Consider the following 26,436-nt stretch of genomic DNA (forward strand, 5'->3'; position numbering starts at 1 on the left):
TCCAAACTTGGCAACTCTGGGACTTGAGGACTTCAACTTCCAGAATTCCTCAGCCAGCCATGCTGTCTGGGGAATTCTGGGAGTTGAAGTCCACAAGTCTTAAAGTTGCCAAGTTTGGAGACCCCTGCATTAGATTCATAAACAGGGGATGCCTCTATGCTAAGGGACATGGAAGGGACGGCACTACTCTGAACCTTGGACGATCCAAAGCCTCTCTGGGAGAAACGGTGCAGGAACTTAAGTTCCGTCTAAGTGCCGAGTGAAAAGGGCTGAGCTCAAACGACGGTCGCGTACATGTGACACAGGGAGCATCTGCTTCCTCTTTCTCTCGGGACAAAAGCGAGGGCGGTGGTGGAGTTGACAAGAGCGCTGAGATCAGCACCTTAGCGTCAGTCCTCTGTCTGGAGCAATCCAAGGGATCAGCTGATCGGAGGAAGGAAGCGAGCACGTGATTAGCTGCCCTGTGCAGGAAAGCGACCGACTTGCAGGCTTTCGGTGGTGGCTGATGCAGTGCTGGTTGCCGTCTTAATGCCTGATAGCGTAAGTGTCCCGATGTGTCTTTGGGTGGCTGACATACGTGAACGGTCGGGATGGGGAACAGTCTTTTTCTTTGTCTGATCAAAGATCGCATTATATGCAAATGAACAGAAAAACGAATAATTGTTCCAGAGTACCTGCTGCTGATGGTTACAGGTACAGATCTGAATTAATTTAGGCCGTTTGCACCATCAATGAAATATGTTTTCATTAAATAATAAATACCGAATTTACACATTTCCCCATTGTTTTGATGCACCCGGATGGTTGCTTTGCAGATGCGGAAACTGGCTTGCAGCAGCCACGGGGCAAGGAAAGTGGGGGAGGGAGGATGGGTTCCTGGGAATTTCATGGCCACAGCCATAGATTTGGCAACAGTTTGCAAAAAGTTCTCTGTTGACTTCCTTCATGATTTTTTTTAACTTTCAGGTTAGCCCACCTTTATGGTTTCCCATTCAGATACTAACCAGGTGCAGCTGGGCCAGGTGCTGCAATTCTGTTTCATTCCAAACAAGAACAGTGTGTGTAAGGCAACTTATTGCCAATTTGGAAGCTGAACCAGGCGTTGTTCTTATGCCTGATTCTGCATCTGCACATCCCAGAAAGGTTCATATGAAGCTACTTAAAGCTGAGTACATAAGCTTTATCTTAGTGAAAACTGTATCACATGGTTGAAAGTGGCTCTTCTTGCAAAAATATCCTCTAGCTGAGCTATCTGAGATTCCTTCCTTGTGGATGTCAGTCAGATAAGCAGGTGTGGAGCTTTGCTGGCTGAGGAATTCTGGGAGTGGAAGTCCACAAGTCTTAAAGTTGCCAAGGTTGGAGACCCCTGAGATAGTTAACCTGGGAATTGATATATGCTAATTATCCTGCCACAAGCCAACTTTCCTTACTTGATGCTCTTCAAAGTGCCAGGCTGCGTCATTTCATGAACTGCACAGAGATGTACAGGAATTTAGTGAACCTGTGGATTCAACATCTTTATGAATGTGTAGTGTAATAGATGCTAGATAGGAGTGCTGTGCCTGTAATTTTGCTTCCATCACTGTGTGTGCTTCAGGATCCTGCTCTGAACAGCAACATGTGTCCCAGAATGCAACACTGGGAGCTTGTGTGTGTTGTGGGTGAAACAGGGAAGGGTAAGTGGAATCCAGAGTCAGTTTCTTTTTCAATTGTTGTCATACAAGTTTGCCAAATTCCTCCTGCAAATTGGGTGGATCATTCTCAGATACTTAAGACACAAATAAGAGTGATAAAGAGCACGTGGCTTACAGATAAGATCGCCAAAGAGTAGAGCATTGCGCTGATGGCAACTGGTGACATTATAGTATGAAATGAAACAATACTGGCTGAGGGACTGCTTTAGGAAGTAAATTTAGACAGAGCCAGCATGGGATGGTTGGTAGATGAATGTGATTTTCTACCACAGGGCTGTAGTTTATTGTTTGAAAAAGTTTTTTTATTGTATTGTGTTTGCATTTTGTTTGCTGCCCAGAGTTATTTTGCATAGGTACCGATATACATTTCTTTAACAAATAAATTTGGGAAATATCAACAGTGCTCTTAAAATCAGTGATAGAATTTTAAATAATATGCAGGTGAGAATCAATTTGGTATAGTGGTTAAAGCACCAGGCTAGAAACCAGGCTGTGAGTTGTAATCTGACTTTAGGCACGAAGGCAGCTGGATGACCCTGGGCCAGTTACTGTCTCTTAGCCCTAAAAAAAAGGCAATGGCAAAATATTTCCAAAATTTTTGCCAAGAAAATTGCAGGCACTAGACCAGACAGTTACCAAAATCAAAATTCACTCAAAGGAAAGGAAAAAGAGCAAGGACTTAATGACAACTTATAAAATTTTATCTTGGTAATATGCATGTTTAATTGTGTAAGGTGTTCGGTTGTTCTGAAGATGATAGCCATAGTTTCCAGGTTCAAAGCAAAAAGGTAACTAATTGAAGATTTCAACAGTTCACTGTTGCACATAGTGAAAGAAAGAAAAAAAGGAAACATAATGAAGTGGGAGGCGGAACTGAAAGTTTATAAATATTTAACCTCATTAGATATGGTTGAAGAAGCCATTGGAGCAGAATGGAAACAGTAGAAAGTGATATTTTATGATGTTTCCTTCCCCCTCTCCCCACCTCTTTTGCAGTGGTCATCCCTCAAATCCATGGTCATGAAGTGTGTTATTATCTTCCTTCTTCTACTCCATGCCTTCTCCTTGGCTTTGGAGAATGGACTTATGAGAACGCCCCCAATGGGGTGGCTTGCTTGGGAGCGCTTTCGTTGTAATGTTGATTGCAAGGCAGATCCCCATAATTGTATCAGGTAAGTGGAAGAACCTTGGAAGAGGTACAAAATCCAAATCTTTTTCCAGATATGTTCCTGAGTTTCAGAATCCTGGCATTCAAGATGAGGGATGGCATCAAACGTAGAAAATCTGAAGCTCCAGGGCAACATCTGCCTCCCCTAAAAGCCTTCATGCTTCTCTGAATGTGGTTGCCAAAGTGTAGTTTAATTTTCTCATTGTGCGTGGTTGAGAAAAGAGTGCTGAATCATTTTGCTATATCCAAATATTAATGAAAGTATATGAGGAAATCACTAATTAATTTACCTTGTACCCCAGTATACAAACATGTAGCTGTTTGACATGAACCAATAAAAGAGCCAAGCCTACAAGCTTTTAGTTTATTCTCAAGGTGACATGGGTTGCATGAGGCATGTTTTTAAGAAAACAGAAGGATCCTGTCCTTAAGGAAGAACATTGATAAAAACATAATACCATGAAAATCTCTATTTTAATTTTACTTCCAGATTATTGTAGCAAAACATTAAGTATGAAAGAGTGATAGTGGGGACCTGACAGAGAAACGAACCTTTTAATCTATTGTAGAGAGTAAACTGTTGCATGACTGTGGCAGGTTATGTCAGTGCAGTGTGAAGCCTGACTTTGTCAGAACCGTAATTTTTATGCCTGATAGTTCCCAGTATCTATTTCACATTGGCCATTTGGCTTGTTGTTCTTGTTTCCGATAAACTGCTTTTCCATTTGTGGGAAAACAGTGAGACTCTCTTCATGGAAATGGCGGACCGTCTGGCAATGGATGGTTGGAGGGAGCTGGGCTACGAGTACGTGAATATTGATGATTGCTGGATGGCAACGAAGCGGAATATGATGGGACATCTGATTCCAGATCCTGAGAGGTTTCCCAGAGGGATCAAAGCCTTGGCAGATTATGTAAGTGAATACTTCTGATGTGAGAGAGAGATCAAACGATCCAGCTGTGGTTTTTTAAAAAGATCAAATGCTTAGCCAACAGTAGAGAAATTCCAGAGGAACTTTGTGAATTCTCCAAAAGATCAAAGGCTTCCTTCTTAATTGCTGTAGAAGATTATTCAGGTCTGGCCAATTTACAGCCATAGACCTGGACTTGTATAGTAAGTTGAGCTGAGTGAAAGTATTTTTGCTCAAAGTTATCCAAGGAGGAACATCTAGAAGTGTCGAAGTCACATCATCATGGAGTCATCACGTGATGTATTGGGACTTTTTGCCCCTTTGCTAAACCGGCTGTGGCTGTGGCCAGTACATGACACATCCAGCCCACAGGCTGGCAGTTTGATAGCCCTGATCTAGAGGGTCATATTGCTGGACAACTCTGCATCTAAGCCACCAGATTATTCTGCCAATTCAAACTCTATGTTTTCAAACATAGTCTTTGGCAATGGATATTTTTGAAAAGCTCATCAGTTTTCTATTGTGTCCAGCTTGGTACCCTCCAGATATTCAGACCTTCAGTACTCCTAACACATTTCCAACAAAGGGAATGGCTGTGCTGAATAAGGATGATAGGATTTAAACTCAACATATCTGAAAAGGATTAGATTGGAAAAGGAAGGGTTGGCCACTGAGTAAGAAGCAATAATGAAACATACCTTTTAAATTTTTTCTGTTATCTTATGCAACGATGGGCAGAAGCATAATTTGAACTGGCTGCTCAGTCAGCGGAAATGTTTGTATTCTTATAAAATGGGGAAAATGCTGCTACATACTGAATATTGCTGGATCAGTGTTCTATCTAGTTCATATTTGTATCTTGCCATTGGTGAAAACTTTTACAAATTTACATACCGCAGAATAAGAGTTCATCCTTGGGGAGTTTGTTTGGGTAACTAGTTATTCATAGTTTTAACAACCTACACATTAGGTAACCACTCCTCCAGTAACCAATTTCAATTTAAACCAACATTGTTGAGATAATCTGCAAATAAGGAGGAAGAGGAGGAGATGAGCTTTTGAGGAAGTGATTAAAAAAAGATGTTCACCAATACCAACAATAACCATTTTTCTACTATTTCCTCAAATGTACAGATTCTTCATGGGTCTTGATCTCACAAGTCATGACATATTTTGGCAGGTTCATTCACGGGGTCTGAAACTTGGCATTTATGGTGATCTAGGCACCCATACTTGTGCCGGTTATCCGGGTACTACATTAAATTGTATTGAACAAGATGCTTTAACGTTTGCACAATGGGGAGTGGACATGCTGAAATTAGATGGTTGCTACTCATCATCAGATGAACAGGCCCAAGGTAAAGTCGAAGGCTTTAGCATGCCTCTGTTTTGCTTCTTTTGTCAGTGCACCAAAAGTTGCTAAAATAATAGATTTTAATTGGCTTTGTTTAAGGTGTCAAATATAGACTTGGGATATGAATTATATTAAGCATCAACCAACTAAAATAATTTGCTTTAAATAAATTCTGATTTTAATTCAGATGGATAATTATTCTTGTTTTCCAAAGGTTATCCTAGAATGTCCAAGGCTCTGAATGCAACAGGTCATCCCATTGCCTATTCCTGCAGCTGGCCAGCTTATCGAGGGGGACTCCCACCTGCAGTGAGTTGTATTTGAGGAAGGACGGGGCTGATGTTAAAGTTTCTGTCCCTTGAACATCTTCCGAATTTTAAATGAAGGTTTTGCATCACACTTGACCAATTTGGTGCAACACGGGATCCATTAATGCACTCATTTAATTTGCAAGAGACACGTTTCTTTAATCTTGTATTGAGGTCTAGCATCAATCCACCTAGATCTGTTGGCACAATGTTTTAGTTGGCTGAAGTAGTAATTTTTTTAATTAACAAGCTTATTACTACCTGTAGTACTACATAATAATATAGTGCTATTGGATGTTACGTATTTTGTTAATCATTAGTACTGCAATGATACTGTAATTATGATTGATAGTTATTCTGTTAACACATCCTTTGTGGAGTTCTATCCATCTTTCTTTGCTGTGGTGACACAACTGTGTTGCTTTAGTTGGATAACAAAATAATTATAGCAAATCGTTTAACTTAGGCTTTCTTCTTTCCAATATATACAGTATTTCCCCATATATTAAATACATCCAGAGTAGCCAAAATGATGTAAACTAATGATCATTTCCAAAAGATAAATCATGCCAAGCTTTAATTATTCTGTTTCGTGCATTTGTTTTGCTTTAGGTGAACTATACACTTTTAGCAAATATATGTAACCTCTGGAGAAACTTCGATGACATACAAGACTCTTGGGAAAGTGTCCTCTCTATTGTGGAATGGTTCTCAAAGAATCAGGACATACTTCAGCCAGCAGCTGGCCCTGGCCATTGGAATGACCCTGACATGGTAATGTTGAGCTGAAGAGGATAATATGAAAGCTAAGTGGATGAGAGAGACTCTCTTTGGAATGCTAAAGCTATAAAAAAAACTAATGAAGGTGACTGCTGGCAGGAATTTATATGTTCTTTCATCTGTTTTCAACTCTTGTAAGTAATTTAAGTAGACAAGCCATTTGTGTTACATTCTTAAATTTGCTGTTACATACTCATTATTTTAATCTCAGTGAGTATAACCTATACTAGAAATATCACAGAAAACTTGAATTCTATTAGTAAAATAATTCATACAAATAGGCATAGATTGCTATTTTTTGCAAAAATATGTTACATAGAAAGGATGTACCAGTAGCTATATATTGTACTGATTCAGGTATCCTGCAGTCCTTCGAAAATATGGCTTGTTTTGTTTATGTCTGATTTTTAAAGCTTCATTATCCCCTTCTACCTTCATTAATTTAGTAATTTTTACACCTAATGTTTATATTAGAAAACTGGCATCCCTAGGATGCAGGACTTAATACAGGTAGTCTTTGACTTATAACCACAATTGAGCCCCAAATTTCTGTTGCTAAATGAGATGCTTGTTTAGGGAATTTTGCTCTGTTTTACAACCCTTCTTGCCAGAGTTGTTAAGTGAATCACTGTAGTTGTTAAGTTAATAACACAGTTGTTAAGTAAATCAATCTTTCCCATTGACAGAAGGTCTCAAAAAGTGATCATATGACCCCCAGAACACTTCAACCATCATAAATATGAATTGGTTGCTAAGTGTTCGAATTTTGATCCTGTGACCATGGAGACACCACAATTGTTGTAAGTGTGAAAAATGGTCACAATTCACTTTTTTTCAGTGACATTGTAACTTAGAATGGTCACTAAATGAACTGTTATAAATCAAGGACTACCTGTAGTTATGTCTGTGTTTGCCCAGTGGGATATTGGAATTCATTCAGCCTAGATATTATTTCCTTGGAGAAGGTTAGTCCAATCAGAGGCATTGAGTAAACCTTCCTAGTTATCTAATTTATTTATTATATGGGTAAATCAATTAATAAAAATTAATAATAATAATAAATAAAAAGTCACCAGTGTTCAACAAGAGGTCTCTTGGAATCAGTCCATATGCAGCTCTTGTTTTCTTTTGCTTTCATTCTTGACTTTACTATCCACTGCTGGGTTAACCTATTCTTTGTTCTACAGCTAATAATTGGAAACTTTGGCCTGAGCCTTGAAGAGTCCAAGTCCCAGATGGCCTTATGGACAATTATGGCTGCTCCACTTTTCATGTCCACAGACCTCCGTGTTATTTCTGCAAGTGCCAAGGAGATTCTACAAAACAAACTGATGATTACAATTAACCAAGATCCCCTGGGAATTCAAGGGCGTAGAATCCTTCAGGTAATGAAGACCAAGTGTCTGGAGAGCCTTATGTGAATCCCTGGAACTCAAGAATGTATAGTCCTGCCTTTTGACCCTCTTATGTGGGAAGATCATTAATTATGCCAAGGACATTTATTACTGTACATTCATAACGCTCCTCTCTTCTAAGAAGCTTAGGAGACAATATATCTTTCAGCAATCTGACATACTCCAGATCCATTGTCACGGTGGTTTTCTTAATTTATCTGGAAGGAAGAAGGGTAAGGAAGCCTGTGTGCATGTGGGTTCCTTCCCCATGAGGTTTTTGGCCCAGATTAGAGCACTATGAATTGGGTTAGATTGAGTATGAGCTCCATAACTCATAACAATTTCAGTTGCAGAATAGTCTTTTCCTATATGATGACATCACTATTTCCTGTTTATGTTCTGGGGAAGGTTTCCTTTTTAAAAAAAACTGCTTTTCAATCTGATTTTGTAGGAGAAATCTCAAATTGAAGTATTTCTGCGGCCCCTTTCCCACTCAGCCAGTGCTCTGGTTTTCTTTAGTCGGAGGACAGACATGCCATATCTCTACACAACTTCCCTTGCACAGCTCAATTTTACAGAGAATGTTGTCTATGAAGTAAGTAAAGAGACACCTGAATGTGTCATTTCTCTGCATTGCTGAAAACATTTTAGGGGAGAGGGGATGACAAACTGACAATATCGAATACTACACAGTATTGCTTACTTATATTTGCTCCATGTTATTGAATTTAATATGGCCATACCCTGGCTTTTAAAAATATTCCTTAATAATCAGGCTATTTCCTCAAGTGATAAAACTATACATAGCAAAATAAATCATAAACCCAAAATTCGAGCCCCTCCCCCAACACTATCATTCATTTGTGATGGAGTAACAGGATTATTTAGTATTTTAGAATTGGGATAAAACATTGCTATGGAACAGCTCCTAAAATATATGAGCAGTTCCATAGTAGATGCACATATGATCATTTATCCATTTATCTGCTTTTGTTTTTGCTAGGCACAGGATGTATACACCAGCGAAATAATCAGTGACCTGAAGATTGCTACCAACTTCACAGTGGTGATTAATCCCTCTGGAGTAGTCATGTGGTATCTGTACCCAACAATGAACCTGGAGCAGCCTTCCAACTTCATAAAGCAGCAGGTGAAAGCAAAGAAATTCAGTCCCTTTAATTTGTGACAGGCAGTAGTTGAATAACTTCTTGGAAAACTGCTAAGGATTCACTATTCCCTATTGGTATGCTTGTAGTATCTCAGCAGAGGGGAAAAAATGGTTTGTGTAGGATGGCAGTTTTATACATGAATTGAGATCTACCTCTACACACACTGGAGATGCTATTAGTTCACTAGTATGCAATCCAATTAAGTAGACATAAATAAGAATATACACGTGTTCTTATTTATGTAGATTAGACTGCTAATGATGGTCACATGCATTGAGATAATCAACCAGAAGCCAGTTGCTCATTTATAAGCATAAGCATTAGGAAAAAAAACCTCATATTTTGTGTAAGGAAATTCCTATAGGTCACTGAATTATAAATTTCCTGGATTCCAAAATTGAACTGGAATTGTCCATTAATGCACAGAATTTCAAACTATTGCACTATAGATGTTTGCTTGTAATGGAATCTATTATGTCAGTAGTTGAAATAATTGCAAAAGTTCTTTTTGTTACATTCTAGCATTTCTTCTATAGTAGCTTCTCTGGCTGGCTTACTTAATTTTCTAGGATTTTTGTAATTTTTATTCTTTTGTTGTTATTCTTTAGCAACTGTTCTTTTTTCAGCATATGTTCAGATGTTTATATTTTTAAATCAGGTTTTGAATAAAGATTATTTTCAGAAATGATTTGATTAAAAATGAATACAATTCCAAAGTGTCTGCTAATTCTGTGATTTATTTTTTCTTGTACATTTTTCCTGTATCTTTGATGTAACTGAATCCCAGAATTCCCAGCCAAAATATAATCGATCACATCTGGAGATTACCAAAATAAGTTTCCTCAGTTTTATCCATCCCACTATACAATAAGCTAGTTTTAGTACTGTGACAGTATTTATCTAGAAATTATTTAGGTTATTTCTTTTATAGAAGAAAACATGGACAGTGTGCCACTCAATTATATATATATGAAATGGCTCAAAAGACAACACTGAGGCACTGATCATAGCAGCACAAGAACAGGCACTACGCACTAAATCCATAGAAGCATGGATTTACCACACTAGATAAGACTCAATATACGAATTATGCAGAGAGACTTAAGAGGCAATCTTAACACATAATAGCAGGGTATAAGATGCTGGCAGGAACAGCATATACTGAATGAACACAACCAAGTAGCATTGTGTACAGGAATATGTGCCCAGTATATGAACAAGTCCAAATGGGAGATCCTGCAGAAAGTCATGGAGAATAAGATGGCTGAGTTCCTGTAGAACAGTGGTGCCCAACCTTTCAGGTATAGGGACTAGTTTTGTGAAAGGCAATTCTTCCACACATGGAGATGTGGGGGCTTCACATGCAACCTAGATCCCACGCATGTGCAGATGAAGCTTCACTTGCTTGCCTGCCGCTTGTAGGGCACAGTTACAGGCCATGGATCAATACCAGTCCATAAGCCAGGGGTTGGACACTCCTGTTGTAGGATTTTCAGTACTAACCAATCCAGCAGCCATTGAGGTAGTAGATAAGAACCAGAAGATAGCAGTGGTGATAGATGTAGCACTGCCAAGTGATAGTAATAGGAAGGAGTAGGAGAAGCTGGATAGGAATCAGGGCCTGAAGGAGGAGCTAGAAAGGATGTGGAAGGTAAAGGCCAAATGGTCCTAGTCATGGTTGGAACATTAAGGCTTAAAGACTTCACCTGACATGGATCTACAATGAGGACTTCGGGATGTCATTCAGATGGGAGAAGTGTGACTGGATATTAGCCAAGATAGGAAAAATAGTTTCAACTGATGAACTCCCAGTGAGCCACATAACAGGCATACAGTCCAGTTCAGGCACCTGGATATCCCAGTCACATGAGAACCATGAGGAAGAGGCAAGGAAGACAGCAACATCAAAGTAACCCCAAGGATAAGACAGGTTCTGAATAGCCAGGTCAATAGATAGATCCATGCCATCAATATGTATGCCCTGATAATCATTAGATACCCTTCCAGTATAGTGAGCTGGCCAAAGGACATGGAAGCTGCTGGTGTGAATACCTTAAAGACCCTCACAAGTCACAGATGTTTCCACCCCAAGCCCAACATGCAGAAATTGTACGCTAACCAGAAAGAAGGTGGGCAGGGTCTAGTGACTGTCAAAGCTGCTATCCTGGACGAAACTCAGAGCATCCACGAATACACCAGTAAGATGGCACCCAAAGATGAAACTGCTGAGAGAACGCCTAAGCCAGCAGTAGACATGGGAAGATCAAGCAGGAGTGGCAAGACAAGAACTTGCATGGAAAGTACCATCAACAAATATCTGAGGTGGCAGTTTAATATAGTACATTAATCTTGGCAAGAAACTAAGTCTTGCTAAGTTCTAGGTCACAGCATCTATTTCACTTGATCTCTAAACGTTAACTGGGACTTGATAAGTTTATTTTTGCAGCTTGTAAAACTCGCATATTGCTGACAGTAAAATAGTGCAAACGTGATTGTGCATTTTTTAAATCTTGTGTGCTTTATTTTTTGTGCTCTATATTGTAATTCTACTTTGTAAGTTTCATTTAAGAAGTTTTATTTATGGTCACTGATGTGTAATACAGAATGTGATTTGAATGTACTGTATGTACCAGGATGTAAGCAAAGTTTGAAGCAAGCAAGAACAAACTACTTTTGAATTATTACCAAATAAATTAGTCATAAAGTCATCAGAGGTCAAACTTGTGGAAGACCTTGAGGAATAGATCTTGTTAAGGAGAATTTTCCATACTTTTAAGAAAGGAACTATATCCCCTCCCCGACTGATCTTTGCACAAAAGGATAAGTTATCAACATACCAATGGAGACGCAAATATAAAGGTTTCAATATTTCTGTATTAAAGTGCAACTCAAAAATAATATAAACAGAGTTAACTATTTAGTTATGGAAAACTAAATAGTGTGTTCAGAATGAAGGTATTTGTTAGAAAAAAGTTTATTTCATACTTTTAAACTGAATAATAAACTCATTTACTAAAAGGAAAATAGATGAGTATCCATAATACACCAGTATGCTTGAGTTTTTCTCTGTGAAGTAAAAACCCTAATATCAAGGAAGAAAAAAAAGATGTGCTATATGCAAATTATATTCTCCACTACATTAGTGGAACAATAGTTCTTTTAAGAACAAGTATAAGAGGAATATACATGTATCAAGTAACAGCTTAACATAACCCAGAATATTGGTTGCTTCTTTCCAGCTTGGATAAAAACACTTTTTAGTGTTTAATTACATTTAATTAAATACCATTAAATACCATTTAATTACAAAGCTCTACCAAATATGGTTTCTTACTCAAGTTTGGAGTTTTAATATTTCTTTACACCTCTGGCCTGATGGTGTAGCTAAATCTAGATAGAGGCCTAAACAAAGAGAAACTGCTTCGATATCCATGTCTGTCTTTACCAACATACAGCACTGTAAATTCCCATTTTCTGTAGGAGAAAAAAAGTATTTTCCTTTTAGATATAATATGTAGTACTGTATTAGCTGCTGCTAGTTAGAAAAGAACTGATTTCCAGATCAAAGATGGAGTCCCGTTCTTAGAATAACCAATATCTGGTTTTTTTTTTCTGGATCAGGTACTATGCTGTTTGCTAAATTACATTTTATTTTAGTCCTCTCAGTTATAAAGCCAATCTTTGGTTCCAGTTCACATAAATGGTTTCAATTCTAATTTCCTTTCTGCTGTACGGTTAGGGTAGACAGATAATTTGGCCTAATTGGAGTAAGACTCATTGCCCTACTCTTACACCAGGCAGATGATATTTTAGAGACAGAGACACATAAAAACATTTTAGAGACATAAGCCCTGCAGCCAAACTGAAAGCACAAAAAACTGCTATGCATTCCTTCAGATGTAGATACAGTAAAACTATTTCTACCTGGCATCCTTCTGCAAGGACAAAAAGCCAATACTGCAGAAAGTGAGGTCTTTAAAGCTTGGTTTGATGTGGCAAACCAGAAGGTAGCAACAGTTACCAAGAAGAAAATTGATTAATCTTTTGGATCTCCTCGTCATCCCTTTTTCTTTAGATATCAATTTCTAGGAATCAGTGGAAAGTTTTCTTCCCTTCTACTTTGCGGGAAAGTTAGAAGTCTCTGAAAATTCCCTGATATTTATTAATCTGCAAGGAGTGAAAATACCATGCAGATATTGATGGTATTAAAAATACAGAGATGCAGAAAAACAAAATGCTCCTTCATGAATATCTGTGTCACATTAAAGTGTTTTGTTGTAGTCTACCCTCAAGACAGAAAACATATAAATTATTACTGCCACCACTCTTGTATTGCCATTCTGAAAGTTTAACAGCAGGTGTAACATCATCCAATACTATACATGCTACTGACATAGGATGATCTAGAAATTAAAGAAACCCAAGAGGCAGCAGCAACAGCAAAATCTTCAAAGTCAAGAAACATAAGAAAGTGGTGCTGAGGCTCTTGTTAATTGTTCTTCTTTTCCTCAGGTGGTGCATAAGGGGGTGGCTGATCCTAAAATGAAAATTAGGCACATTTAATTAAATTGGCACATTACTATTAAACATTTGAGTTTTTCTTCTGCCCTGTTATCTCAGCATTCTTAAAATTATTTAATATTAAATCACAGTGTGTAATACATTTCAAAGCAGTCTCATATGTGATCTAACTTCTAAGAAGATGGTCAACTATAATGAAGGACCTCAAGTCCCAAGATTTCATGTTCTTCATACCTTTATAAGGAAAGTTTTGTGACTCAGTAATATGTGGCAAGCCAATGTTATGCAAAGACCCAACTCTCTGAAAAAGGCTCTAAAGTTTGGAGAGGTGGAAAGAGAAGAGGAAAGCCAGCAGAAAGTTCAGCAAATGGACTCAGTTACAAATAGGTATGCCATTGGAAGATTCAAAAGACCAGTTTAGGATCAGATCATGGCAAATATCTATGTGGTTAAGTGCCTTATTGGCACACAATCTGTCAATGTTATTATCACAGGGATGGGATGAGATGGGATAGAAACAGACAGTGAAACATGGCTATAGCTGTTTCATTGTTTTTTAAAGGAGAGGAATAGCCTAAAGTGAATAAATAGACTGTGAGTGTTGTGTATGTGTGGGTGTAATTTCCTCTAGAATTCAAAGTTTTTCAGTGTTACTATGCTTGTATAGTAGAAAGCAAAAATGCCAGATGCTCTTGGTAAGTTAACATTATATTCAGTGTCACTAGCTGCAAATTTTATTTAATTAAATGCCAGAACAGCAAAAAAAAAAAAAATAGAACTACAAAGCTAAATCTGCTCCTCATTGTGCTACAGGTTGTCCATTCTCACTCAGTGATTGTACCAAATATTACAACTGAGAATCAGCTAATTCAGATCCAGCCGAGTTAGCACAACAGAGAGTCCATGACTGAACTCATTTCTCAGAAATTCCTCTCCCAATTTTCTCAGATGAAAAAGTTCACCTAAAAAAATGTGGACAATCACTACTCCCTTGGCTCCATCTTCTGCCACATGCAATTCTAGAGAAAATCCTTACCATAGGCATGTAAACATTATGAGGATTAGCTGGGTTATAATATGCACTGGAAGTTGCCTCTGCTGCTTTATTGCCACCTACATCATTAATAAAAGAAAAAAAGGCAGGGAGAACTTTAAAACAAATGCAAACACTATTTACATTCACAAATGCTGCCTAGTCTTCTTTTCTAGATCAAATCAAAATACAGATTTGTAGCCTCTATAAGGAAGAATTTGGACAAGACAAGGTAATCATTTCTAGATATATTAACCATGTATATTTGGGTAGGCAAAAGAGAAAATATTTCACAATGATCAGAGACCGAGATCAAGATCTGTCAACTAACTGTATCTCAACAATTAGCAGATCAAACCGAATATATGATCTCTAAAACAGAATCTGATCACATTTTTGCAAGCAAGGTCATAGGCTCTATCCTTTTATTATTTTTTAGGTAGTGAATGTCCGTAAGTGGAATGGCACTGATGATACAGGAAGTGATGGCGACAGATTTTCTGACCTCAGCTTTTGGGCAGGATGGAGGTGGGGGGAGTAACCAAAATATGAATTACTAAGCCTACCAGAGTCTTAATACAAAATTTCAGTAGCACAATCCTGCACAGTTTTTGAGTACAAAGATAAGACTGGGGTGAGGAGGCACTAGGACCTGGGGACTTTTGCACTTATCTTTAGAGTTTATGTTTAAGAGAGGGGTGTTTCAAAGAACATTCATTAATTCAAAGAAAACAACTTGGATAAATCAGCATGACCATAATCACTCTTTAAATAACTTACTTAACACCCAGAGAATAAAACCTAGGAGCACAGTGCAACTGATCCAGTTCTAAGCAGAAGCAATCCTAACTTCTTACCTGGCATCCCAGGTTCTGCCCAGGTCCTAGGAGCTGTAGGTCCTGGGTCAATGGGAGCTGATGGTCCAGCACCAGAAGGGCCAGGATATGGGGGAGGAGGTGCCATGTACATGGAGTTCATCCCAGGAGGTGGTGGATACGCACCTAAAGGGGGGGAAAAATCTATATTTGTACAAGCATATCACAGATGTATTTATGTTGGTGCAAGTTTACATGAAGTGAATTTTTTTTCTCTTACATTGCATCTTCTTTAAAAATCAATCAGGAAGTATTTTACAAATAATTTACGCATTCGAAGAGAGATGACTACTGTGCAATTGGTATTCTTGTGCAGATCCTACAACTATTCTCTTGGTTGTATAATATAATATGCAATATATAGGGCAGTAACAGAATCATTTGTGGGAAATGGATGTGTGGAATAGCATACCCAAAACCCAAATCTTTAATTTTATCTTTATTACAGCTAATCCCATTCACTATGAATATTTTCAATTATTCTAAATATTACCCTTTCCCTAGTGGCAATTCTATAATGTTGCTATTCATATTTTTCCAGATCCGGATAATTTTTAAGTCATTCATTTACACAAACAGTTATAAATTTTATAATGCTCCAGTACATTTTATCAACATATTTAGACTTATTTATATAAGTGTACTTTTAAAAACATTTTATAGGTTAAATGAAGACAAAGAAAAGGAACAAGAATGATAAAAACTCCCAAAACTTATCCTAGATAAACAGAAAGAGACAGCTTAATATTGAATAACAGTATTTTATAAAGTTGGGTGAAAAGTCACCTGGAGGAGGTGCATATGGATATCCCATAGGCTGCGGAGCAACTCCATATCCATTCATTTGTGCAGGCATATAAACATAGGCTCCAGAAGCTGGCTGTGGCATAACGTAGCTTCCTGGTGGAGGTCCATAAGCACCAGGAAAAGGTGGCGGTGCATACCCATAGCCAAAACTCGGAGGTGGTACTCCTCTAGAAGCTAAGCATAGTATATTTAATAAGCCAAATTTAGCACATGAAATATTGGTGTTTAAATAATTATGTTTTAAATCAACCAAAATTAGAGGGAACTTAAGCAAATTATCTGATCGGTTTACCCATCGTGACCATTGTGTTTTTGCAGGAATTGCACTCGATGCAAAAATTGATGGTGAAATTAAACAAACTACAGAAAGCATGCAGAATATAGCTTTATGCAGTTTACTTGCAGTGGTCAGTGGAAGTGTCTGTATTTAATTCTAGGTAACAAAATGCGTTTGCAAGCATGCATGGAAGCACAGGGCAGGCTGCACCAGCTCCCCACTGGGTCATGTGCCTAGAAAGAGAGAAGGGGCTTAGAATGGAATAGGCAGCATTCCAAGTCACTGCCCAACATACATTTGCCATTGGGGAATATTTTCCTGTAATGTTTTTCTTCTCAGCTGCCAACCTAATTCAAACCCATTTTTATACCCAATTTTTTTATTTTTCTTGCTGCTTCCATCATATCAAATCTAGATCCATTCTGTTTAGAGGAGTTATCTTGCTGATAGACAAGAGCCCACATCTCTCTACATATTTTTTTCTCCAACATTCTGTTGAGTTGTAAAGAATGAAAAACATATAATAGAGGTGGGAATAGCAGCATTTAGCACTGACCATACATTAGGGTTTAAGCATGCCTAAAGAACTATCAGCAAGTACATCCGTCAAATATTATCATCAAAAGCAGAAATCAGCTACCAAATATCTGCCTGGGATGGGAAGAAATGAGAAGAAAGTCTTACCATCACTTGCAAGCTTGAACATCATTTGTCCAAATTCTACAGCACCTCCACTGAAAAAGCTCATTTTAAATGAAGCCTGACCTTCCCAGCCACCTAAGGAAAAAGGTTGCATTAAAAGTCTTAAATTATGGCAGCTTCCCAAAAGGTTGTCAAGACAAAAACAGGGATAAATTGAACATGATTTGATATCAGTACAAAATAATTCAGAAATAGTTTTAACAAATATTTCCATAATAGGGTATTCCTATACCAGTTTTGAGAAACTACCTAATTTTTGCTAATTCCAGGTTCCTCGGAATTGTATTACTGAAATCCAGAGATAAACTTTCAATAGGTATATTAAACCTTTAATAAGATTTGTCTACTTACGTTATTAAGAACCCTTTAAAACTGAATAAAAAGGACCCAAACTTCACCCTATCTTTACCAAAGTTCTGGAGAGAACAGAAGATGGTCCAATAACCCCAACTTCACAGCATAGCCCATCCATCTCTCACAGACTTTGAAGAGAACAAATTTCAAGATATGAACAATATTTAAATTGCTTTTCCCCCCTTTTTACAACCAGCTAAAAATGCTTATTCAATGCTTAGTCACTTTCCTCTAAACACACTTACATGTAAAAAGTGTGTTTCTTCTTACAAGATCAGAAGTGAATAGCTTTTCCAAACTCTAATCAAATATTTTCACTGAATTTAATCAGGGACTGTGAAATTTAATCAGAATGTATATCAGGAAAGCAGAATTTTCTATTTCCACAGGCAAGCAAAAAAATTGCAAATAAATAAAAATCTATTTTGAAATAATTGTCTTTAAAATAAGTTTTCAAAATAAAATCCAGTTTTACTTTTTCTTCCAAATCAAGTTAAAGTGAATTGTGAAGTTTCTCAAAAGTATTGAATGAAAGATGGTGGACCTAACAGCTATCAAAAAAACCTTCATTATTGGTATACGTGTACAAAGAGACATTGCTACACATTTTTGGTGGATGTATAGTTCTCAGCTACAATAGAAATTTAAAGCAAGACCTTTACATATGATTACTCCAAGAGTGTAATTTTTTAAAATTTGCCTCTCTGATGGATGAAGCATACCTCCTGGTTCTGCTTGTATTACTCCTTTGATATAATTGGCAGAAAAGACTGGTTGTTCAATGGAGCATCCCTTCACCAAGTGGAATGGCATCATAAAAGACATCATTGGGTCTTTGCTTTTTGACACAAAAATAATCTGCAAAACAAATTTATGCCTTCACTTTTTTAAAAGCACAAGAAAGCCACACAGAAATGAAAACCTGTTACATATAATTGAAATCTCCATCCATATCAAACCATCAATTTAAGATTTCAAATTGGATTAATATTTTTTATCCCAAAATTAACCATCCTAAAACACTTTTCTTAAATACGTAAAATAATCAAACAAGATAGATAACTTTTAGAAGGCTGTTCAGCATAGTTTAGCTTTACGTCTTATAACTTTTGATTCTTGGCTTGTGTTTATTAAAGATCTCAGTAACTGTGTATGAACCAACCAAAAGAAAAAGGTATGCCAGGTTCTGAGATAATATACAAAATATTTAAAGACCAAATCACAATCCTTTTAATCTGCACACAAAAGCAAAAAAATTAAATATTTTTAAAATAGTGAGGCAGCTTTGTTTATTTTTCTTTTTGAGCTGGAGATCGTTCCAGAGACAGAAGGAATCTATGCTATATAGAACTCATCTGTAGTGACTGTCAACCTAATGGATCCTGACAGCAGGCCTACAATCAAAACTTTATAGACCATTCTTAAAATCCATACAAGATGAGTGCAGTCAATCTTTAGAATTATCTACCCTCAAGTATTTAAAACACTAAATTGTCTGAAAATAAATTTTAATGCAAATAGCACTATACCAGTGTTACAGGCTTCAAAAGCTAAATCACTGTAACTATTTTAATGACTTCAAGTCTTTTAAAGACTTCCACATGGAAGGCATTAAACAGTTCAATTTGGATTTCGATCAGAGCATGTAAATGATGTACAACTCTAAATGATGATACACCTAAATCAGGAAGGGAAAAAACCCCTAACCACTGGCTTTATTTCTGATGCCACAGATAACTTTTAGTCTAGTAAAAGCATCAAATTGAGAAGGATTTTGGAAAAATCCGTATTATGTATTACTAAAAATGTCATTTCAAAAACTGAATATTGTTTTGGAAGTTTAACTGAGGAAATTTTCCACTTTGTTTTTTTATTTAGGAAGGTTGGATTTCACTCAGAACTTACCCGGTAAGGAGTGAGAAAAACCATTCCTTTCTTAGTACCTTTGAACATCTCTGGATTGCCAGTTATCTCAGAGAAAGTCAGCTCCACATCTTTACAGTGCTTGAGAATACTTCAAGAAGGAGATACAATATAGATGTATTAGTATCTTTGATAAGGTTTATTAAAAATGACAATACAGATGAAGAATCAACTTAATACAGAGTATTTACTCAGTCCTGAAAACGTAGCTCAGATCATCTTTGTATAAACCTTTGTACAAATAACAACACTCGGGAGTATAGTATTCTATCCCCAGAATAGGTAACAGCAATATCCATTATTATTATTTGCTCTTTGTATTAAATCTTTAAGATCTCTCTTCTGTATTCTTTAATAACAACTATATATATAAAAATGTAAAGTATACATTTCATAAAAGTATTCCAGATCATTCAGTAGTATTGTTTGTAAGAAATAATCTTTATTGGAAGTGGACTAAATATGAACCAAACTATTTTGACTGTGAGGAGGTGAGTTTTCCTTCTCTGTGCATAAAACATGATGACTAGATCTAACCACCAAAGCACTGGATTAGTTTCAAAATCTATAGCTTTAATCTTCTGCAGTTATTTCAAAGCAAGGCTTGTGGAGCACCAATCAGACTTGTAAATAATCCAATTATAATGAAACACAACTATCTATTCTCATTTCAATAGCTAACAAAGCAGCTATCCATTACTCCCCCATCACCCCACTACATGCATCAAATATTTATTAAGAATGAAGTTTTTATTTAGTATTTATTAAGTGTGAAGTTTTTCTTTCTTTTTTATTCTCCAGTTCTTTAGAGCTGCATTGTTTATGATGAATTACTTGACGTAACTGCTTATAAGCAGCCTATACAAATCAGGGGACGCTGGTTTATTGAGGATTTCTAGATGTAAGCATCAGAAATGATGCCTGGAGCAACACTGGAGGAAGATTTAACAGTGAATCTCACTGAAAAAAGGTAAGGGTATTTGTTCAGATCTAGTCAATGAAAACAAGGGTAACATAGTATCAGAATTTCTTTGCCCTTGCTGTTGATAAATTACAGCCCAGTAGCATTGTATAGGTAGCTTGCTCAGTTTTGAACAAAAATGGGCAGGAAGACTTGTCATCAGTCTTTCTACGCTACATTTCGCCAATAAAGCCATTCATAGTCGTATAACTTTTGATTCTTCATGGTAGGTGTAAAGTGATTAGGGTTTGTGTTCAGTGATGAATATCTTTTACTATTATTTGTGACTGCTTTGGAACAGTCCGTGGACTCTAATGAAGTTGAAAGGCTGTTCTCTGTCAACTCTGACTGCATCTCAAACAATCCATCTGTTAAAATATTGAAGTTTGCTGATGACACAATAGTGATTGATCTGATTCGAGACAATGACGAATCCTCATACAGACAGGAGGTTGTACAACTTGCCCCGTGGTGTAAACAGAACAATCTGGAACTGAACACATTCAAAACTGTAGAAATGGTGGTAGACTTCAGAAAAAACGCTCCCATACTACCACCTCTTACAATACTAGACCACACCGTATCAACAGGAGAGACCTTCAAATTTCTAGGTTCTACTATATCACATGACCTAAAATGGACACCTAACATCAAAACGTCATCAAAAAAGCACAACAAAGAATGTTCTTTCTGCACCAGCTCAGAAAGCTCAAACTGCCCAAGGAGCTGCTGATTCAGTTCTACAGAGGAATTATTGAGTCTATCATCTGCACCTCTATAACTGTCTGGTTTGGTTCTGCAATCCAACAGGACAGACACAGACTTTAGAGGATAATTAGGACTGCAGAAAAAAAAATTACTACCAACCTGCCTTCAATCGAGGACCTGTATACTGAAAGAGTCAAAAGAGGGCTGTGAAAATATTTACAGACCTCTCACATCCCGGACATAAACTATTTCAACTCCTTCCCTCAAAATGACTCTATAGAGCACTGCACACCAGGAAAACTAGACACAATAATAGCTTTTTTCCCGAAAGCCATCACTCTGCTAAACAAATAATTCCCTTAATACTGTCCAACTATTTACAAAGACTGCACTACTATTACTATTAATCTTCTCATCACTCCTTATCACCCATCCCCTCCCACTTGTGACTGTATGACTGTAACTTTGTTGCTTGTATCCTTATGATTTATATCGACTGTTTCTTAGTATGATTTGATTGCTTATTGTACCCTATTACTATCATTAAGTATTGTACCTTATGATTCTTGACTCTTGACGAATGTATCTTTTCTTTTATGTATACTGAGAGTATTTGCAACAAGACAAATTCCTTGTGTATCTAATCACACTTGGCCAATAAAGAATTCTATTCTATTTTCAGCCATGTCTGGCTTAGATCCATTTTCCTTTTGGCTTCTTTAGATGGCTAGGGTAGATTGATGAATCCATATAGCAGTAAGTGCCTCGTTAGGGGTATAAGTGATGCTCCCTCCTCATTCCTTGGTCCTAATCTATAGTGATTGTATATTTTTGTCACCAAGGTCCTCTTCCTGATGAAGTTTTTATTTAGTTATTCAATTTCTATAGCCACCCAACTCAACCAAGTGACTCTGATGACTTTCTTTTGGGGATGAAAGTGAGTGTCAGAGCAGCTAGTAAAAATGGATAATCTGACACACTTTCAGTCAGAAATCTAGAAAAAGCACAAGATGGAAAAAGTTTTCATCTATTTGGTGAATGATCTATGAAGGGACCTAGATGGAGAGAACAGGCGCCTTGTGGACCACTCAGGAACATCCAGTACAATTAATCATGGTATTCTTCTGAACCATCTGCCCAGTTTGGAGGTGAGGACACTGTTTTATAATAGTTCTGTTCCTTATGAAGTAATTCCAGTGGCGATGATGGGTCAAGTTGGCCCAGTGGGTTTTCCCGTGTATGATATCTCAGGGTTTGGTCTTCTCTCCCTAGCATGAAACTGCTAAAAGAGGCTATCTATCAGTTTGGAGACAGGGTGTCATCAGTATGCTGCTGAGCTGATCCCTACTTATACATTTTCATCTTGGGCAGGGCCAACCTGAAGTTCCTGACTCTAAAGGCTGTTAGTCTGGATTAGAATTAGAACAACTTTATTATCATTGTACAAGTACAACGAAACTGTGGATGCAGCCCAGCAACTGTTCGCAATACAATAAAACCAAAGCACTTAAAAATGAAGATTAGAAAAATAGAGTACCCACGTCTCCATTTGCAATTTGAGAGTACAATATCTACGAATATACACAAAATATGCATCCAACACTGACTGTAATGCTTTGCTGAGTATAATACACAAGAGATGGATTGTACTGTAATATACTATTATACATCTGAATGGGGTATTGAGATTTCACATATTTTCACATCTTAATAAGGTAGTGACTTCGTGTTTATTTGCGGTTCAGATGGCCCAGGGAAAGAAACTATTTATCGAGTGTAGGATTTTATTGACCTAAAACGCCATCCAGATGGCAGCAGGTCAAAAAGATAATTGCCAGGATGTGAGGGATCTTCTATAATGGCCTTGATTCTGCTTTGGCAGCAGGACCTGGCTAAGTCTTCCAGGGAGGGCAGAGGGCAACCAATAATCTTTTGAGCTGTGTTTATCACCCTCTGTACAGTTTTCCTGTCCTCAACTGTGGAGCCTGCATACCACACACCCAGACAGTATGTCAGAGTGCTCTCCACAGAGGCTTTATAGAAAACCAGCAACACAGATAGAGTGAAGTTCAACAGGAAAGGGGTACTATTCTGTTCTGGTTTTAACTCTAGACAGAATAATATTTCTCTGAAACAAAAATTCTACAACTTGGTGTTCTTCCAGGTATCATGGCTTACCAGCTGAAAAGGCAGGTGGAGGCCATGGCCAGAGGAGCCTTTACCCTGGTTTGGGTGATGTGCCTAGTGCCTACTCAGCCCTACATGGAATTAGAAATACTTGTGATAACAACTCATGCACTTAACTTCATTAAACTACCACTAAATGATGTCCAAAAAGCTGTCTTTTAATATTCTCAGAAAATGCAATATATAAATTGAGAAAAATGCACAAATTCTGAACATCTTCATCAAAAAAACAAACTTAGAATTAAAAAAAAAAGATGGTGAACTATCACTGCTCAAGAATGTTAACGAGGCTAAGCTTTTTAATTTAGCACTCCAATGATCATGTAGAAATCACATGATTCTGGTTTAACTCATACTGGCTTTACTTTCAGGGCTACTGTCAGTATCTCAGCTCTGCTATATTTTTTTTTGTATTTTCTCCTTCAATAATTGCTTGTCTTATTTCAAAATAAACCAAAAGGAAGAATGATGAGTTAAACATGTAAATTATTTGCACTCATTTGTTTAATAATTATGACAGTCAAATTATTCATCTCTTCAATTTATTAGTTGAATACTATCTTAACATAAAGAAATTATTGTTTTCCTGTGAAGCCAATTACTTCAGTAATGTTTCCTCTTAGATAATGAGCCTGCGGGAAAAGTAATACAGAAATTTATCTCGGGCCACACTTTATTTTCTTTTCCCTATAAATTTGTACTTATTAGGGCGTGATGGAAAGAGAAATTGCATTCAGTAACTTAACTCTGTCTGTACCCTCCGCGATAATTGCTCTCCGAATACACCCATTATTCCTAAACTAGATGGAGGCGAAAGGCGGAATTAAATTCGCATTTAATGAAGCTTAACCTGGGAAGGAAAATGTGTGTCACAACTACGGCCCACGTCATAAAACAACACTACTGTACGCAGATTATTGCACGGGCCGGAAGTGGAACTAAAGGCCGCGCAGACTATCGAAACAAAACAGAACAAAACAAAACAAGCTATTACTATCACCGCCCTCCCCACCAAAAGTCGAAGTCCCGGGGATGGCAAGACTGTAGGAAGGGAAGGGGCGACGCGGGTTAACACTTGGGCAGAAGTAAAATCCTTCTCCGGGTGATGGAAAGACTCAAGCACTCTCGAGCCCAGGCGCCGCGCTCGAAGCCGAGGAAACCAGGCGGCTTTCCAGGGGGGAAAAAAGGTCCCTGGGCTTCGCCTTAGAGGCGTCCGTCCCACCGTTCAGGTAGAAATGCCCCGCCTGTGTTTCGCGATCCCCGAGGATACGCAAACACGCCCCCCCCCCCCTCAAAAAAAAAACCCCTCTTCCCCCTGCCGCCCCTTGCTAGCCAACTTCATCTTCGCCTCCGGTTACCTTTCCCCGTGGGGCGGGACAACCCCGCCACCGGGCAAGTGGTTCCTGTTCAGCGCCATGTTCCCGGCCAATGGCACCGACCGAGGCGGTTCTTCTCTTTCGTCCCTTGCCAAACACGGCAGAGCCGCCCCGTAGCGGCGGTGATCTCCTGGTGCGTAGGCCTGCCTCTCGGTGGAGTGGAGGCGTGGCGGCCGGTCGGCTGTGCGGGAGTCTGTCCCGCGGACGCTTCCTGGTCACTCGGGAAGGCTGCGGAAGGCGCGGTGGTGCTACTGCGGCTCTGCTTTGAAATCGGCTAAATTGATTCTGGAAGGAGGAGAAGGAAGATCAATGAGCACATAAAAGCAATGCAATTAGCGTTGATCGATGAAAAGCGTCCATAGCTCGGTCTTGGGATTAGCCTAAGTAACAGTCATATTTTTATTTGCTATGTAAATATGACATTTGTTCCCGGGATTCCCTCCAACCACTATGGAAAGTGGATTAGGAGACAGCTACTGACACAAATATTATATAATCGAAGGCTGCTTGAAATCAGCTGTCCATTTCTACATCTGTAGTTGGCTGAAAAATATATTTGGAGTGAGGACTTCTGTCCTGTCACAAAGCAATTTGCTTCCTATCCTGCTCCTTTAAGAGCAGAAGCAAATATTGTTTCGATTGCATTTTCTCTGAACTTGAACTTGGTAGGTTGCTGGCTGTGCCTGTCTGGCCACTGTGGGAAGCCACAATCCAAACAGAATGGTAAAACAGACCCCAGGCTGGCAAAGGAGTGAGACAAAATAGTATATTCTCCTCTTCTTTATATGCTGAATAAATATCAGGGGAGGCTTAATTGGAAAAAGATAATGTGAACCTAAATTTGGGGGAAGCAAAAGTGGTCTTTGAAGAAGCAGGATAGAAAAATTATTAATGCTTTTCAATTTTACTGTTGAAGAAGACTCCTAAGCATAGCATGGATAGCTAGAAAACAAACAAGTGGATCATAATCCAAATAATCAGATTCAAATTATCATCTGGATACATTATGCAAAAACCAGGCCCTTTGAGAAGTTCATAATACTGGGAAAGGTGGAAAGAAAATTCTGTCTCAGGCTGCAGTTTGTAAACTTTGGAATTATGTAATTCACCTGCCTGCTGTATTAGATACAGAGGGACAATTATTTTTCTCTTTGCTTTTTTATTTTTGCATTTATAATGCTTAAAAACAGATGCACAGTGGTATTCAAATTTTCAAATATGCTTCATTTATGCTTTCTCCTCAAGTTAACACATAGTCTGAGACCCTCTAGTCTCGGTTAGGGTATACAATTTGAACCGTAACCATTTGAGGTAGCAAAGATTTTAACATCTGTCAGTTTCTGGTAAAATTTCCCTGTCTTGAGAAATGCCCAGTTTTGGTTCTGCGTTTTGTACTGTTTCTAGAGTGAATGATTATAGATTTTTGCGCTACATATTTCTGTGACTTAGTTCTTAGTTTCTCCAAAACTGTATGGTAAAAGTACTGTAATGCCTATTTAAAACAAGTGTCTTCCCTGTAGTGCTGTTTCTTATATTTTTGCAAAACCTTAATATTTCTATTAGGAATTAATATGAATTCAACAGTTTATCTAAACATAGGTTCATTCTATAATCATAGTTAAAATTAATTTGTCTCCGCAGTTAATGTATTATAGGTAGTCCTCGTCTTACGACCACAATTGAACACAACATTTCTGTTGCTAAGTGAGATAGCTGTTAAGTGAGTTTTGCCCCATTTTATGACCTTTATTGCTACAGTAATTAAGTGAATTACTGCAGTTGTTAAGTTAGTAACATAGTTAAGTGAATCTAGTTTCCCCTTTGACTTTCCTTGTCAGAAGGTCACAAAGAGTGAGCATATGATCCTAGGACACTGCAACTATCATAAATATGAACCAGTTCAGTGGTGGGATTCAAAATGTTTTGCCACCACT

General features: G+C 37.9%; 2 protein-coding genes across 3 annotated transcripts; one reads left to right on the plus strand and one right to left on the minus strand.

Moving 5' to 3' along the window:
• The first annotated feature begins 316 nt into the window (after positions 1–316).
• NAGA (alpha-N-acetylgalactosaminidase) lies at positions 317–9,494 on the plus strand. Of its 2 annotated transcripts, XM_087934716.1 has the most exons (10): positions 453–540; positions 1,598–1,676; positions 2,691–2,866; positions 3,602–3,776; positions 4,954–5,131; positions 5,342–5,436; positions 6,048–6,209; positions 7,403–7,600; positions 8,061–8,204; positions 8,613–9,494. In XM_087934716.1, the coding sequence occupies exons 3-10, from the start codon at positions 2,709–2,711 to the stop codon at positions 8,793–8,795; spliced, it is 1,293 nt and encodes a 430-aa protein (XP_087790842.1). In that variant the 5' UTR covers positions 453–540; positions 1,598–1,676; positions 2,691–2,708; the 3' UTR covers positions 8,796–9,494. The 2 variants fall into 2 exon arrangements, with proteins under 2 accessions (XP_026552987.1, XP_087790842.1); XM_026697202.2 differs by lacking the exon at positions 1,598–1,676 and having other exon boundaries at positions 317–540.
• A 2,138-nt stretch (positions 9,495–11,632) lies between these two features.
• Positions 11,633–25,017, minus strand: WBP2NL (WBP2 N-terminal like). Its single transcript, XM_026697191.2, has 8 exons — positions 24,485–25,017; positions 19,253–19,361; positions 18,070–18,205; positions 16,976–17,068; positions 15,994–16,188; positions 15,190–15,333; positions 14,336–14,412; positions 11,633–13,315 (listed from the first exon to the last, which is right to left on the minus strand). The coding sequence occupies exons 1-8, from the start codon at positions 24,541–24,543 to the stop codon at positions 13,268–13,270; spliced, it is 861 nt and encodes a 286-aa protein (XP_026552976.1). The 5' UTR covers positions 24,544–25,017; the 3' UTR covers positions 11,633–13,267.
• Positions 25,018–26,436: the final 1,419 nt, after the last annotated feature.

The sequence above is a fragment of the Pseudonaja textilis genome, chromosome 5, assembly GCF_049901715.1.
Source record: "Pseudonaja textilis isolate UNSWEBS1 chromosome 5, rPseTex1.2, whole genome shotgun sequence".
Classification (NCBI taxonomy): Eukaryota; Metazoa; Chordata; class Lepidosauria; order Squamata; family Elapidae; genus Pseudonaja; species Pseudonaja textilis.